The sequence below is a fragment of the Lotus japonicus genome, chromosome 3 (genome assembly GCF_012489685.1).
Source record: "Lotus japonicus ecotype B-129 chromosome 3, LjGifu_v1.2".
Lineage (NCBI taxonomy): Eukaryota > Viridiplantae > Streptophyta > Magnoliopsida > Fabales > Fabaceae > Lotus > Lotus japonicus.
Window position 1 is genome coordinate 62,862,699 of NC_080043.1, and position 18,062 is coordinate 62,880,760.

Genomic DNA, 18,062 nt, shown 5'->3' on the forward strand with positions numbered 1-18,062 from the left:
CCTCTTGCGGGTTCTGGCTGGGAACTTCCCTCAACTTCTCAAGGTATGGATGAGAGGGAAGGAAGGAAAATGGATCGGAGATGGAGTCGCCAGAGGGGCCCTTTGGGCGATCGGGCGAGGTTTCCTTCCCCCCATCGACATTCTTTGGAGAAGGAGGAGTTGGTAAAACATTGGTGGGAGAGTTCGGGCGATCACCAGACGGCGAGGGGTGAGCTGTAGCAGAGGCGACTGCAGGAAACTTGCCCGCATCCGAGGAGGAACAAAGGATAAGAGGATAGAAAGTGAAGGCAACGTGTCAGGCGAAAAGTTGTAACCGTTGATGCTGATTGGTTCGAATTCAAAAATGTCAGAATTAGACGTAACACATTGAAAGGAAGGTACGGTAACAGAAGGTTATAGGTCGAAATTTGGGTTAACAGGGTTCGTTGAGATTTGAAAAGACATTTCCAAAGTGACAGTTGAGATTCAGTAGATTTGATGACTTAGGCATCACTTCAGGGCACAACGCGTGGCGAACGCATGACACTTGGCGAGATATCATGATTCAAGGCACGTGCGCAGGGCTGGCGAGGCGAGCGGGTCGGATGCCATCACCGAGAGACTGCTTGTGGACTCAATTTGCTTGAGGAAGGGATGGTGCAGCGAAAAGTTTGAAATACGTAGATTTTTTACTTAGATTTTTGACTTTACTCTCTCGGCCATGTTGGCCATTGCTTTTTAATTCTGATAAGTTTTGACATTGTTTAGTCTTTTATGGTCTTCGCCTTGGGTTCTTCTATTTAAAGACACACTCAGCTCTCATGCTTCGAGCTCGGTGTCTTGTGGACTTGTGGACTAGGCGAGCCCCCAGGGTCCCTCGCCCAGGATGCTCACACTTAAGCACGGGATAGACCCAGGTCTTTTGGGCCTCGCACCCCAAGGCCCAACCGGCCCATTTAGACAGATTAAAGGCACGAAGGCCCAACCCCAAATCTATTAATAAGGGATGGTTACCAATTGTAAGGGACTCTTAGCTCATTTGGCAATAACAACATTGAAATTCAGTTATATTTTCTCTCTCTAAACAGTTAGAAGTTCATCTCTCTAAGATTTCCAATCACACTCCACACACTCTAGGCATCATGCCTTGATTCTATGTTCTAGACCGGAACAACATTGGTTTTGAATATTATGGTAATGTGTTGAGACATACTGGTGAATAATATGTTGATTAGTATATCTCATACTGATATTCCTTAATTTTATTATGTAGCCTTATGAGGGTTCTTTTTATCTTATAATAAAACAAAATAAGAAAGGTCTACCAAAAATTAGGAAAAATGAAGCTATTAGTATGCTTTCTTAGATTTACGCATCACTAACCTGAAAGATAAGATTGATATTGTTGAAGCTCACCAAGAGCAAAGTTAAGTGCAACGATGTTTAGAGCTTGCAAGAAATCAGAGTGACATTCCCTTGTGAGATGGACTTAAGGATTTTCTGAAGTTTACTGTTACCAATATTCTAATGCACTACAACCCCACAATTATCCAGAAGGATGACCTCAAATCAAACCAAGCATCTTTGTTCCTTACCCTTATTGTTTCTAGCATGAATGCAACTGGTACAGTTCTTGGCTTTTACCTTATTGATGCTTAATTAGGTGTGGATGTGTGGTTGTGTCAGTGACCGTATTTAAATAGCATCCATTTTGTCGCCGCCATGCCACCATTGCACTTTGCAGGACCGCCAATGCATCTGATGCTCGATCCACCAAGATTCAGTTGTAAGGAGGTGCTAAACCCAAAGGAGAGCAACTTGACAGCGAAATACAATGTCCTGGGAGCAATGGCACCGTGACGAAAGAGGAAGAAGAAGAGAGGTCGTAGGATCTAGAAACAGGTGAGTAAAGGAAGGGATGAATGACTCGAGATCTAAAAAAGAAGGTACAAGTCGAGGAAAGAGGAAAGGAGAAGGAAGGGAGGAAATGAGAAAAAAGGAGAGCAAAAGAGGAGGGAGTTGACGCCACACAAAGGATGTCGTTTAAGTTATATTGAAAAAATGTATAATAATATGTTTTATTGTTTACTTAATTATTAAGAATTCATTAATAAAAAAAACTTTAAACACCAAAAATGTAGTTTAAAAAAAACATAAAAAATGTCATAAATAAAATATTCGAACCTGAACAGAGATCGCCTCTGTCTCGAAGATCCGACCAGATTCTTCTGTTGCGCTTCCACCGCCAGCGTGAGTTGTTGTCTCTATTATAGCTTCTATGAACTGCTATGTTGATTTCTCGTGTCTGAGTCATCTGTTTGGTGCATATTTCAATCACTGTATCACTTATACTAGGTTTAGTTTTGAAAATTTAGGGGAAGATGATAGAAATTGAGAAATTCTATTAAATTTACTTTCTTTGGTTCAATTCTTCTAGGGAGAGATGATTTGGAGGGGAGGGAAATTGGTGGGTAGTTTGAAATTGGTGGGAAGAATTGAACCAAAGAAAGTAAATTTAATAGAATTTCTCAATTTCTATCACAATTCCTAGGGAGGCACTCCCAGCTCTTGTCACACGCGGGCGCCATTCGTAACTCAACATACAAACATTGCAAACACCCAATAAGCACATCATTTTCTCTCTCGATCTCTTTGTTCTTATCACATCAATCAATGTGGACATCCATTTTTTTGTCAATAGAAACACAGTTTAGCGATAGACTTTAACCACCACAAACATTAACGGTGGTTCTTAACTTCTGCTTGACTGTGTGTCGATCGAATAATGCTTAAAAGTGTATCTCCAAGTAACAATTTCGATCATATATATCATTTTTATTATTTCTCCCTTCTCTCATCTTTTCCCACTCTAAGTGTATGTGTTGAATGTTTGCATACAAATGTTTACAAATTATTTTCTTATATTAAATTCTACTCATGGAAATTTAGTTTTTATTATCTATATATGTTTGTTGATGGGTGTCACGTGATCAATTTTTGTATTAGTGGCTTCTCTACTTGGCTTTGGGCCTCTATAAATAAATTTGTATAAATTTACTCTGAGAAGTGAGTACTGATATCAAAGATAAATGGTTTTTCTTCCTGACAATGTATAGATGATATGTCATTCCAGGAATATCATGATATGAACGCTCCCATGTCACATTATTTCATGTACACAGGACACAATTCCTACCTAACTGGGAATCAACTAACCAGCGAGAGCAGTGATGAGCCAATTATTGAAGCTTTGCACCAAGGTGTACGAGTAATTGAACTAGATTTATGGACATCTTCATCTCAAGATGGTATTAAAGTTGTTGGTGGAAGGTACTAGACTACTAACTGGTTATTAAAGTCTCATCTTAGAGTTGTTAATAGAGGAAGAAGAAAACATTAATTGCATGTTTGAAAATCTTCTACAATTGATTCTAAAGTCAAAATCAATTTTGAGTTGAAGTTACTCTGAGTAGTTTCTAACATGATATAAGTTTATATTGCTTTCTTATATGTTGTGGTCTCCTAACTTTGTTTTATGAATTAATGCAGGACACTTACCACTCCAGTCTCCCTAACCAAATGTTTGGAGTCCATTAAGGAATATGCATTTGTCAAATCAGATTTTCCAGTGATTCTAACTCTGGAAGACCATCTAACATCAAAACTTCAGGCTAAATTTACACAAGTCGGCACTCATCCCCCTAAAACAGAAAAGAAAGCACTTAGTTTAATATATATGCCCAGTTTGTTGTAGCTTTTCCATCATGCTATTTTTTTTCTATTTTGCAGATGGCAACTCAAATATTTGAAGAAATGCTTTATTATCCTCAGATAGATTATTTGACTGAATTCCCCTCTCCTGAATCATTGAAAAATAGGATAATTATATCAACCAAAACACCAAAGGAATATTTACAATCTGAGATATCAAATGGAAGTGAATCTTCAGATGAAGAACCAAGTGAACAAGAATTGTCAGATTCTATGGCTAAACTAAAAAGTGAAGACAAGGTGAGAGGAACACATATGATATGTCTACCTTTCCATAGTCATACACATTTATTGACATAAACGCTTAATTAAGTTATTTAACTAAGCACACCCTTATTTGATGGGTATTTATGTTTTCTCATGGATGGAAGAATGTAAGTGATGAAGATAAGGAAGATACGAATGCATGTGATAACAAAGCAAATGAGAAAGGTGCACCTGAATACAAACACCTAATTACAATCCATTGTGGGTATTCAAAAGGGCCTATGAAGGATCGACTGAAAGTTGAAGATAAAGTGAAAAGGCTGAGTTTAAGTGAGAAGAAACTCAAAAGTGCTTTTGAATCTCTTGGAGCAGACCTCTTTAGGTGCGTATCAAACTTATATAGCATGTTTGGATCAAGTTTTTTCCCCACATAATCAATCCTAGCAATTAAAAGCTATTCATATAAGCTTCATCCCATAATTAGTTCTGCCTTTGGAATCATTTGAAGGTATGAAAAACGGTAGAAAGGGGGGGGTTTGAATAACGTTTTCAGAACAAAACTTCCACCTTAAAGATTTTGACAAATCTTTCGAGAACTTAAGTGCTAAAGATAAGAGATAGAAAAGCACACAAGGATTTTATCCTGGTTCACTTGATAAATCACTCAAGCTACTCCAGTCCACCCGTTAAGGTGATTTCTTCCTTCTTAGAATGAAGGCAATCCACTAATCAGGTAAGAGTTACAACTGCACTTGAAACCTACAAGTGACTAACAATTACACTGACTTAGCTCACACTAAGATTCACTCTCTTAGTCTTCTCTAGGATCCGATCAACCTTGATCTCCTAAAGGAACTAAACAAACTGTTTATCAAAGAATTGTTTACAAGAGATTTGCTTCTAAAAAGCTAATAGTAAACACAATGAATTTCAGATGAAAGAAAGCTTAGAATATTTTGAATATGTCTTGCGCGTATATGTGTTTCTTTCTTGCCGCTTCTTTCAATCTTCAGCCTCTATATATACTCCAAGGATTAGGGTTGAGCGTTGCATGGGAAATGCTACCGTTGGAGGGCAGTTCTGGAAAATCCAGCTTCTGCTGTGGCTGAGAACGTTAGGTAGGTCGTCAGGAAGGTACACTTGCTTTTGTACTTGGATAGCGACTTGACCTTTTAACCTAGGAGACTTCTGATCAGGGGAATACTTCATATTGGAACTTGTGAAGCCGGTTGATCAGAGTCAGAGGGAAAGCACAGATCCTCTGACCATTGTATCTTCTGATTCTGAACTCAGAGGGAAGAACATGGCCTTCAGAGTTTCTTGCTTCTGGACTTCAGAGTTTCCACTATTCAGCTTCTGGATCTTCAGAGTCTTCTACACCATCAGAACATCTGAACCTTCAGTGTTTCTTGGTTATCAGAACTTCTGGATCTTCAGAGCTTCTAGCGACTGAGTCCACATCAGAGTTTGTATAGCTTCAGAACTTCTAAAGCTTTTCCACTGTTCATACTGAACATGGTGAATGCGAAAGCGTTGCTTGGGTTACCCTTTATACACAGTGCTTCTGATTTGTGTGAGATTGAGTTGAGGTCAGAGCCTGTAAATAGCACACTCAGAAAAACACGTTAGAGTACCACAATTGTTCATATCAAAAGGTTAACTTGTAATCATCAAAACATAGAGTTGTACTACTAGATCAAAACTTGATCTTACAATCTCCCCCTTTTTGATGATGACAAAACTAAGATTTTTGATGAACAATTCTTAAACATTAAACTGAATTCACTCAGAGTTTAGAGATATAGAATAAGACTTATCCTGATGTGAATAGTTTATCTTGCTCATTCTGAATTCAAGTCACTGCTTGATTCTGAGCTTAGCTCCCCCTGAATCTAATACTTGATGAAAACGTTAGTAAAGTCTAGATTCTGAGCTAAAAAATATAAGAGTTCAGAGTGAAAAGCTTATGACATAGATGAAAAACGAATAATCAGAGCGCATAAGTGATCAGAGTCATGGACAAGGTATCAGAGTCTTGGGTATCAGAGTCAACTTAGAATCACTTCAGAAGAAGTGAAATGTATTCCTTGTATTTGCCCAGTGACACATCTATGGTCATGAAGGTGGAACTCTTAAAATCTCCAAAAGAAAAATAAGTCACACTAACACATCTTACAAATCAAAAACTGGGTTTACTCCCCCTTTTTGTCATAAGCAAAAAGCTTGGGGTGTGAAAAACTTAGCTTGAAGTACAAGGTACTCCCCCTTAGAGAAGGTCTAAGTTTAAAAGAAAATGAAAACGATGTAAGAATCAGAGTTAGGCGAAAATAAATAGAAGAGTTAATGCAAGGGATGAACGTTTACCACCGGTCAAGTGAGTAAATAGAAGGGTCAGTTACCAAGAACTTAACCTCGAGAAACTGTAAGAGCATTAACTTTCAGAGAGAAAGTGAAGCCTATAAAAAGCGTTGGAGAGAAAGGTAAGCTTCACACCTCGAATAATTTTCAGTAAAAAAAATCGGCATCATACAACGTAGCACTAGAAGAGCTGAGGAAGAAGGCCTTTGAAGAGGACCTGTTCCTGAACATCAGGCATCCAGAGGGTGCAACTACCATCGCGGAGCTGACACGGACACTGCTGGAAGAGGACCTGCGTCCAGAGTTGGAGAGAGACCTGAAGGAATTTCTTGCCTTCGTGGAGGAGGTGCAAGAACTCAGCCGGCTTGAACTCAAGCTGCTGGAAGAGAAAGAGAGTTTGGAAGAGAAGCTCAAGACTTCAGAAGAGATTCTGGAGAGGGATGAGCTAAAGATCAGGCTCAGCAACATCCAGCATGTACTGGAGCGTCTGGAGAAGGATAGGTCAGAGCAGCGCCAGGAGTGCAGAAGAATGAGGAGAGATCCTCCATTCTAGATTATATGATGGAAAGAAATATGATGTAAACACAAAACAATTATGAATAAAACGAGTTTAGCAAACATATGTGACATAAGTATATAGTTATGCATATATAATCACAAACGAACAAAAGAGAATAAATAAATAAAAAGAAACAGAGTTTAACAAAGGAAAAACAAAGGTAACGAAAAAGAAGAAAAAGAAGAGATCCTAAAACTAAGGTTTGTCAGTGCGTCGCAGAAGTTCCATCATCATGTGCTTCATCTCAATCAGCATGGATTCATGAGTGTCAAGACATTGTTCCATGATGTCGAGTCTGGATGAGCTTGTCTGAGTAGAACTGGAAGGAACATTCTGAGCAGCTTGAGGATCTGGAATGGAAGCAGAAGCAGCAGGAGTAAACACAACTGGTGCAAGTGCTTGGCATCTAAGAGCTTCAGCCTCAGCTTCAAGTCGCTCTGCCTCAAGTCTGGCTTGTTCAGCTTGAGCTGCTGCTTGACGTGCAGCTTCTTCTGCTTGTTCTTTCTTTCTCTTGGCTTCTTCAATAGCTTCAAGAAGCTTATTTCTCTGTTCTAGTTCATGAAGAGCCACCCTTCTAGCAAACCTTTGCTTTGCAGCCTCAATGCTCTGACTGCCCTCTGCATGCAGGGGCTGCATCATAATCGGAACTTGAGCCACTAGCCAAGTGCTCAGATTGTTCCACTCATCAGCCACATTTTCAGCATTCTCACTGAGATCAGTCTGACCGTGCACATTGCGGAGCCTCAAGGAGGCTTCATGATAGAAGATATTGATGCACTCAGAGAGAGATGTGGGTTGAAGGTGAGTATAGGGAATTATGGAGAGGTTGGGTGCAGGAGAGGCTGGGTGATTGCTGCTATGAGCTTCAGAGGCACCTTGTGGAGAACCAATGTTAATCATGGGAGCATTGGGTTCAGAGGTTCCAAGGTGAGGGTCTGAAGTTTCAACCAGAGGGTGAGGTGATCTAACCGAGGATTGGTTAGACACTGATTGTTCGGGTTCAGGGTCTGGTTGAATGGGCTCTTGTTGGTCAGGGACAGGGTGAGCTTGTTGAACTAAGGGGTCTGCCTCTTGGATAGGATTGGCCAAGATAGGTTCATCTGGGTCAACTAGACGTTCAGGTCTAGGGCCAGGATATCTCCTAGGGCTTGGACAGGTAAGGTAATACTCTTCCAAGGCAGACACCTTCTCTTTTCTAACCTCCATGAATTTTCTAATTGATTCAGAGTTATTGGAGGGAGAAGAATCAACAACATTGATTGGGAAGGATACAGGTGTAAAGGCTGTTGAAGAGTCTGTATCCGTGGTTCTGGCAGCAGGACGTGCTGATGCTCTGGGAGCAGAGTGATCAGACGTTCTGGGTTGTGGTTCTGTTTGGTTGGGCTCTGGTTGGTCATGGATGATGGGTTCAGAAGATAATGGGTCGTACGGAATGGTAAGGAGAGAGGTTGGATCTTCTGACCTAGAGGTTGGGTTCTGAAGCAAATTCCAGAGAGGTGCTTCGGTAGGAGAAGGTTGAAAGAAGGAGGATCGTGGGGAATGTGGTGGAGAGGTGGTTTGTGCGGCTGGTTGGGATTCAGGAATAGGAGTGAGGGGATTTGAGGAGTGTTGAAGCAAGGCAGAAATAGGAAGTGCATCAAATAAATTCAAATCATCATCAGAAGCAAGTGCAGGCTTACTTGAATGTGCTGATGATCGAGTCACTCTGGCAGGAGGTTCAGTCCTTCTGACCACTGCAGCAGCTGGTTCCACCCGAGTAGGCTTCACCACGATTCTGACCTTCTTCTGCTTCTTCTTTGGAGGACCATCCTCACTATCACTATCATCACCATCATCAGGCTTTCTCTTTGTCTTCTTGACCAGAGGGACATCAGATTCTTCAGAGGATTCTTCCAGAACCATCTTCCTCTGAGCTTTCTTCTTGGGAGGAGAAGGAAACTCTGGAGCTGGCGGCAGTCTGCTGAAGAAATCATCAAGATCAATCTCGAATCCTTGAGCCCTGAGGTCTTCAACATAGCATCTGATGGCTTCAGGATTGTCTGCTTGAGTCCACAGTGGGTAGTCATTCAGAGGCATCCTTCTTCCTCTGATCTCAGAAGATGTGTCTTCATGAGCAGGAGCAATCTTCTTCTGGACCAAACCCATCTTCTTCAGAGAGTTGGCAGTGAAGACATCGCTGACAATTGTGCTCAAGTCCTCTGTGCAACCAGCATTGATCAGGTCTTGAATGAGGCCACTCTCAATGAAGAGATCAGACAGCAGTCTCCCAAATGGGATATACTTGATTGCTGACTTGATTGAGGCAGTAGTCCTAGACTTCCGGATACACTCCTTCAAGTAGGAGAACAGGAAGTAGGGAAGGCAGATCTTCCTCTTGTCTTGAATGAAAAACAGCATCGCCTTCTGGTTGAAGTTGATGTAATCTGGGGAACTGCCCTTCGATCTCTGATTGATGCAGTTGAGCAGGATCTTGTGCCAGATCCTGAGTTTGGGGTGAAGGTCCATCACCTTGTAACTTGTCTTGCCCGGTTTGAAAGTGGTGTACAGGGCCTGGTTGGTTTTGTCTTTGGTGCTGGGTTTCAGCTTTGACTCAGTGAATTGGAATCGAAACCCATAAGCAGTGTCTGCACCTAGCAGATTCACGAATGACTTCTCCGTGATGATGATCTTCCTGCCAAGAATATGAGATACCACTTGAGTATCATCGCAGTCGGCGTGCTTCCAGAATTCCTTGACCAGCTTCTCATACACCGGTCCTCGAAGTCGGTTGAAGTAGTTTCCCCAACCTTGAGCTTGGACTTCAGGACGAAGATCAAACCCATTTGCAGCCAGGTTGTCGAGGTCGAATCTCCATTCTGCCAGGACTTGGAGTTCCTCAGGAGCAAATACGCAGTGAACGGCACAGCCCCGTTCTGCAATTGGAACAATCTGCTCTTGAGCTTGAACTTGTTCTTGTGCCGGGTTCTCAGAGCCCCTTTGACCCGTTGCCAAACCAACTACCATGTGAGGGAACTGAGGTGCATCTGCAGTAGATCTTCTGGTTTGTCTCACCATTTTGAAGAGGTTGAAGGTTTGAGGTAGAAGATGAAGTTTGAAGGATGAAGAGAGATCGAGAGAGAAATCAAGAAAGAGGCGGTTTTGAAAAGCAGAGAGTGCGAGAGTGAAAACCGGAAGTGAACGAGAACGTGTGTGTATAGTGGGTTTTATCAAATAACCGTTGTTGATTCAAAAAGCACTTTAAGATCAACGGTTGAAAATTAAAGATAGATAGTAACAGTAAAATACACAATCACACACAGGAGATAAGCATATCTACACGCAATCATAACAGACTGTCACACGGGCACAAGGAATTATGCATCAGAAATTCTGACACACGTGTTGTTGTCTCAGCTTCAGAGTCAGTACCAGTGGGCACACACACTCTGATTGAGTTACCTTCTGGACTAGACATCTTCTGATCAAGAAGTATCATAGTCAGAGGTTCTGATCCATCTTCACTCTGGACAAAAGTCCATGTTTAGATTTTTCAGAATAAAATTAAATCTATCCTCTGCTAAGGGCTTTGTAAAGATATCTGCCCATTGATGGTCAGTATCAACAAACTTCAGAAGAAGTACGCCCTTCTGTACATAATCTCTAATAAAGTGATACTTTACCTCAATGTGCTTTGCCCTTGAATGCAAGATAGGATTCTTACTCAATGAGATTGCAGCAGTGTTATCACAATAGATTGGGATAGTGCTCTCAAGGATCTGATAATCCTCCAGCTGATGTTTCATCCAGAGCATCTGAGTGCTGCATATTGCTGCTGAGATATATTCTGCCTCTGCAGTTGATAGTGCAATGGTTGATTGCCTCTTGCTTGCCCATGAGACTAGATTGCTTCCCAGAAATTGACAATTTCCAGAAGTACTTTTTCTCTCTGTTCTATCTCCAGCATAATCAGCATCACAATAACCTGAAAGCTTATACTCTGATGTTTTCTTATACATCAAGCCAAGGTTAGTGGTGCCTTTCAGATATCTTAGGATCCTCTTAACAGCAGTTAAGTGGGTTTCCCTTGGATCTGATTGGAAACGAGCACATAAGTGAAGACTAAATAATATGTCTGGCCTAGATGCAGTTAAGTATAGAAGTGAACCTATCATTCCACGATAGAGCTTCTGACATACTTTACCACTTTTATCTTCTTTCTCCAAAATGCATGTAGGATGCATTGGAGTCTTGGCCACTGTAGATTCCAGCATATTGAACTTCTTCAGAAGTTCTTTAGTGTACTTGCTCTGATGGATATATGTTCCTTCTGGTGTTTGATCAACTTGTATTCCCAGAAAGTACTTTAATTCTCCCATCATACTCATCTCAAATTCAGCCTGCATCATCTCAGAAAATTCTTTGCATAGAGATTGATTAGCAGAACCAAATATAATATCATCAACATAAATTTGCACAATTAAGATATCATCTTTATAAGTCTTGCAAAAAAGAGTTGTATCTACTTTACCCCTTACAAACTCATTCTCCAGAAGGAATGAGCTAAGTCTCTCATACCATGCTCTGGGAGCTTGCTTCAGACCGTAGAGTGATTTCTTCAATTTGAACACATGGTCTGGTTTCTTTTCATCTTCAAAACCTGGGGGTTGATGAACATAGACTTCCTCTGAGATATAACCATTTAGGAAGGCACTCTTTACGTCCATCTGATGTAGAACTATGTTGTGATTTACTGAGAAGGAGATCAACAGTCTGATTGCCTCCAGTCTTGCTACCGGAGCAAATGTTTCAGTGTAGTCTATTCCTTCCTGCTGGCTGTAGCCTTGAGCAACTAGCCTTGCCTTGTTTCTGACTACATCTCCTTTCTCATTCAGCTTGTTTCTGAATACCCATTTCGTTCCAATAACATGAACATTCTCAGGCTTCTTCACTAAGCTCCAAACATCGTTCTTGGAAAATTGATTCAATTCTTCTTCCATGGCCAGAATCCACTCCTTGTCCTGAAGAGCTTCATCTATGGACTTGGGTTCAATTAAGGACACCAATCCTTTCAGACTCAGCAAGGTCTCTTCAGAGGGTCTGAAGGCAGATCTGGTTCTGACTGGTTCATCTTTGTTGCCCAGAATCAATTCCTTAGGGTGAGCTGCAGTGATTCTGCTCTTCTTCAGAGTTTGTGAGTTAGAGGGACCAGCTTCTTCCTCTGGTTCATCTTCCTCTGGAGCTTTGCCTTTGTCAGAAACATTAATGCTTAAATCTGCAAACTTTTCAACTAGCTTTGACTGGTCAGAGTCAAGCTTATCATCAAATCTAACATGAATAAATTCTTCAATAGTCTTAGCATCAGTATTATAAAATCTAAAACCTTTAGATCTATCAGAATAACCAAGTAATAGACACTTAGAAGACTTAGCATCAAATTTATGCAATCTATCCTTAGTATTGAGAACATAACAAACACAGCCAAAAGGATGAAAATAAGAAATGTTGGGTTTTATGTTCTTCCACAATTCATAAGGAGTCTTATTCAGAATTGGTCTCACAGAGATTCTGTTCTGAATGTAACATGCTGTATTTACTGCCTCTGCCCAAAAGTGCTTAGCCATGCCAGTTTCTTGGAGCATGGTTCTAGCCATCTCCTGAAGAGTTCTGTTCTTCCTCTCAACAACACCATTTTGTTGAGGAGTTCTGGGACAAGAGAAATCATGTGCAATTCCATAGGAATCAAACAGACTCTCAAACTTGTCATTCTCAAACTCTCCACCATGGTCACTTCTGACACGCACAATCCTACAAGCCTTCTCGTTTTGCACTTGAGCAATGAAGGTAGAGAACACAGCATGAGACTCATCCTTGCGGGTTAGAAACTTTACCCATGTCCAGCGGCTATAGTCATCAACGATAACCATCCCATATCTCTTGCCACCTATAGACTCAGTTTTCACTGGTCCAAAAAGGTCTATATGCAGAAGTTCCAACGGCCTTGAGGTTGAGACAACATTCTTTGCCTTGAAAGGGACTTTTGTGAATTTGCCTTTCTGACATGCTTCACAAAGAGCGTCTGAAGCGAACTTCAGATTGGGTAAGCCCCTGACAAGATTTAGCTTGCTCAGCTGAGAAATCTTTCTCATACTGGCATGCCCTAACCGTCTATGCCATACCCACTGCTCTTCATCAACAGACAGAAGGCACTTCACATTCTGAGCCTCCAACTCAGATAATCTGATCTTATAAATGTTGTTCTTCCTCTTGCTGTTAAACAGAACAGAGCCATCGATCTGACTTACAGCCCGGCAGGACTTTTGATTGAATATAACATCATAACCCTTGTCAGCTAATTGACTTATAGACAATAAGTTATGTGTTAAGCCGTCTACCAATAAAACATTGTCAATGCATGGACTACTATCTACACAAATAGTACCAGTACCAACAATTTTACCCTTTTCATTTCCTCCGAAGCCAACTTCGCCTCCAGGCTTAAGTTTCAGCTCTCGGAACATACGCTTTTCTCCCGTCATGTGACGCGAGCATCCACTGTCCAGATACCATGATTGGTGTTTCAGTGGAGCTATCAAGGATATCTGCAACATAGATAATCTTGTCCTTAGGTACCCACTTTCTGGGTCCTCTTTTGTTAGTTACCCCAGAGGTTCTGATCACCTTGGGTGTCTCAACATAATATTTTAAAGGAATATTTGCATGATATTTTGTCATGGAGAAAGATCCCTTTTTAAGAGGGTTTTTAGCAATTTTAGCAGGTACAGGATCAGGCAATATGGTACCAGAGGAAACAAAGCATTCATACAAGGATTTAGCTTTAGACACAGAAGGCTCATTTCTAATTGGTTTAGAATAGCCAATGCCATGCATTCCATTTCTGCTTACGCCATAGATCATTGAAGCCATTAAGCTTCTATCCACGCTTTTAGCTAGGAATCTTTGAAAAGACTTTTCATACTTAGATTCATTTCTACAATCAGAGGCATCACAAGCAACAATTTCTTCTAACTTAGCAATCTGGTTCTTAAGCACAGAGTTAGAATTTACCAAAGCATGATTTTCATTTTTCAAATCAGAAATAATTTTCTCATGTTCAGAAGGAGTCTTGGAGACAGCAGATAAGTTCTTTTTCAACTTTTTATGCTAAGACAATAAAGAGTTATACTTATCCATGATATCAGACAAAGCATGTTTCAGTTCAGAGGTAGAGAAAGAAGCAAATACCTCATTTTCATCGTCTGAGTTAGGATCTCCTTCTGATTCTGAGTCAGAGTCAACAGCTTCCTTTGACTCTGCTTCCTTGTCTTTGACAATTGCCATGAGTCCTTGGACTTCACCATCAGAGTCAACATCCTCTGACTCTGATTCATCAAATGTCACCATCAGACTCTTCTTCGTCTTGAAGTGCTTCTTTGGCTTCTTGTCTTTCTTCAACTTTGGACAATCACTTTTGTAGTGCCCAGATTCTTTGCACTCAAAACATGTGACTTCCTTGATTGAAGACTTCTTCTAGCCTGAGGACTCATACTTTCCTTTTGCCTTTCCAGAGCCTTTGAACTTGCTCTGCCTGTGCTTCCAGATGCGGTTGAGTCTCTTGGAGATCAGAGTCAGCTCATCTTCATCAGAATCTTCTGATGCTTCTTCAGATTCTTCTTCTTCAGCTTGAAGAGCCTTTGACTTCTCAACCTTAGCCTTTTCAGATTTGGATTTCAAGGCTATGGACTTTTTCCTCAGATCTTGCATCTCTGAGCGTTTCAGCTCATGGCATTTCAAAATGCTGATGAGTTCTTCTAAACTCATATTCTCAACGTCTCTCGTGAGCTCTATTGAAGTCACCAAAGGCATCCAACTTTCAGGAAGACACCTGATGACCCTTATGACATGATCTTTTGTTGTGTAGCTCTTGTTGAGAGGTCGTATGCCAGCTACAAGCAATTGAAATCTGGAGAACATTTCTTCAATGGACTCATTTGGCTCCATGATGAAGGATTCATACTTTTGGATCAAAGACAATGCCTTTGATTCTTTGACTTTCTTGTTTCCTTCATGAGACATCTTCAGAGATTCAAAAATGCCTTTAGCAAACTCACGATCTGTAATCTTCTGGTACTCCTCATAGGAAATAGCACTAAGAAGAATTGCTCTTGCTTTGTGATGTTGTGAGTACAGCTTCTTTTGATCTGCAGTCATCTCTGACCTTGGGATCTTCTTGCCATCTGCATCAACTGGACGCTCATAGCCATCCACAATAATATCCCAGAGATCTGCATCGAAACCCAGAAAGAAACTTTCCAGTCTATCTTTCCAATATTCGAACCTTTGACCATCGAACATAGGAGGCTTTGCGTTGTAACCATCTCTTTGAGTTTCACTGGTGGTGGCAGCCATTGTTTTTCACACCGGCCCGGATCACTGAACACTGTTAGGTGTGGTAATCAGAACTTGCGCTCTGATACCAATTGAAGGTATGAAAAACGGTAGAAAGGGGGGGGTTTGAATAACGTTTTCAGAACAAAACTTCCACCTTAAAGATTTTGACAAATCTTTCGAGAACTTAAGTGCTAAAGATAAGAGATAGAAAAGCACACAAGGATTTTATCCTGGTTCACTTGATAAATCACTCAAGCTACTCCAGTCCACCCGTTAAGGTGATTTCTTCCTTCTTAGAATGAAGGCAATCCACTAATCAGGTAAGAGTTACAACTGCACTTGAAACCTACAAGTGACTAACAATTACACTGACTTAGCTCACACTAAGATTCACTCTCTTAGTCTTCTCTAGGATCCGATCAACCTTGATCTCCTAAAGGAACAAAACAAACTGTTTATCAAAGAATTGTTTACAAGAGATTTGCTTCTAAAAAGCTAATAGTAAACACAATGAATTTCAGATGAAAGAAAGCTTAGAATATTTTGAATATGTCTTGCGCGTATATGTGTTTCTTTCTTGCCGCTTCTTTCAATCTTCAGCCTCTATATATACTCCAAGGATTAGGGTTGAGCGTTGCATGGGAAATGCTACCGTTGGAGGGCAGTTCTGGAAAATCCAGCTTCTGCTGTGGCTGAGAACGTTAGGTAGGTCGTCAGGAAGGTACACTTGCTTTTGTACTTGGATAGCGACTTGACCTTTTAACCTAGGAGACTTCTGATCAGGGGAATACTTCATATTGGAACTTGTGAAGCCGGTTGATCAGAGTTAGAGGGAAAGCACAGATCCTCTGACCATTGTATCTTCTGATTCTGAACTCAGAGGGAAGAACATGGCCTTCAGAGTTTCTTGCTTCTGGACTTCAGAGTTTCCACTATTCAGCTTCTGGATCTTCAGAGTCTTCTACACCATCAGAACATCTGAACCTTCAGTGTTTCTTGGTTATCAGAACTTCTGGATCTTCAGAGCTTCTAGCGACTGAGTCCACATCAGAGTTTGTATAGCTTCAGAACTTCTGAAGCTTTTCCACTGTTCATACTGAACATGGTGAATGCGAAAGCGTTGCTTGGGTTACCCTTTATACACAGTGCTTCTGATTTGTGTGAGATTGAGTTGAGGTCAGAGCCTGTAAATAGCACACTCAGAAAAACACGTTAGAGTACCACAATTGTTCATATCAAAAGGTTAACTTGTAATCATCAAAACATAGAGTTGTACTACTAGATCAAAACTTGATCTTACATCATTTACTTGAAGATTAATGTAGTTGAAGAGATGCTCAGCATCTGATTTGATATTCATTATTATGCTTTTCAGGTTCACACAAAAGAATATCCTCAGAGTTTATCCTAAAGGAGAACGTGTCAAATCGTCAAATTTTAAACCACATTTAGGGTGGATGTATGGAGCTCAGATGGTGGCATTCAATATGCTGGTTAGAAAGTTAAGACCAATCCACGAAAAATAAGTTTCATCTTTCAGTTTTTCTTTAATGTATTGTGGTGCAATCTTGTATTCATCATAAGATATTGTTGAGTCATACTTATATACATGTGAAAGTAGGAATAAAAACCTTTTAGGCTTTCTTTTTTTTGATAAATAATGTGTTTGATTCTGCGGTAGGACGCCTCATAATCCCTTTGGGGAAGAAGCTATCAAGTGTAGCTTCTGGATTTTGGACTTACCGTGCTTTGGAATATGTACTCACTGCTCATCTAAACACCCTAGAATAATCTTTCAGGCATATAACTTTTGTTTTCTTTTGATAGGGGTACGACAAATCACCTTGGTATCAACAGGGGATGTTCAGAGCAAATGGAGGATGTGGTTATGTGAAAAAGCCTAACTTTCTGATGGGGAATCTTCCAAATGAAGAAGAGTTTGATCCTAAAAGAACAATGTCAGTGAAGCAGATATTAAAGGTGAGTAATTGCTTTGAAGAAGGATATTGGCTTGTTTCATGACATTTAATATTTTCATGTCCATCAATAGGTAAAGGTATACAAAGGAGATGGCTAGAAGTCAGATTTTAGTGCAACACACTTTGATCTTTTCTCCCCACCAGACTTTTACACAAAGGTCAGTTGCATGATCCTCCAAACATTTATTTTTGATAAATTAAAAGCAACTTTAAGTAGACTCAAGTGGACCAATTGACTTCCCATACCACAATCTACAAGTGACTTTTTACAAAAAGTCTATGTTTGGATACTCGCATATAGTCTTGCAAACAAACGTTAATACTCACTTTGAGAGAAAAAGTGAATAAAACTCTTTTTATGAATTGAGATAAATTCTATTCACATTGCACTCAGTTGGTAACTAAACACACTAAATCTAATGCCATGTTTCCGTTACTGAATGTTGATCTAGAATTTTATTACCTATAACTTTGATCATTAAAATTATAACTTAAGTCCTCTGGTCCCTTATTGTGTAATTAACTTGTATAACCTCTTCCTGCATTATTACTCAGTACACTACTAAGGTGGAATCCAACATTTTTACCATAAAAGTATGTTCAAATTTATTTATTTCATCACAATTAGGAGTGTAAAAGAGATACTATGTGTTTGAAAACTTGTGGACTTCTGCATTGGGGGAGAAGTTACTAAGAATAACTTTTAAGGGGGTAGAAGTGATTATGAAAGGTTTAGCTGCCAATCAAAACACACACTGATAATGTCATAAGGAACAAAATAGGAGAAAGCAAAGAAATCTAGGAGAAATATAAATGGTTATAAATTTATCTTACTGTTTGAC

At 40.2% G+C, this 18,062-nt stretch overlaps 1 protein-coding gene across 1 annotated transcript; it reads left to right on the forward strand.

Annotated features, from left to right (window-relative positions):
* The first annotated feature begins 3,100 nt into the window (after nucleotides 1–3,100).
* On the forward strand, nucleotides 3,101–16,979 carry LOC130744481 (phosphoinositide phospholipase C 6-like). The gene is made up of 5 exons (XM_057596663.1): nucleotides 3,101–3,309; nucleotides 3,529–3,664; nucleotides 3,769–3,979; nucleotides 4,122–4,339; nucleotides 16,617–16,979. Exons 1-4 carry the CDS (start codon nucleotides 3,101–3,103, stop codon nucleotides 4,130–4,132), a joined length of 567 nt encoding a protein of 188 aa, XP_057452646.1. The 3' UTR covers nucleotides 4,133–4,339; nucleotides 16,617–16,979.
* The last annotated feature ends 1,083 nt before the right edge of the window (nucleotides 16,980–18,062 follow it).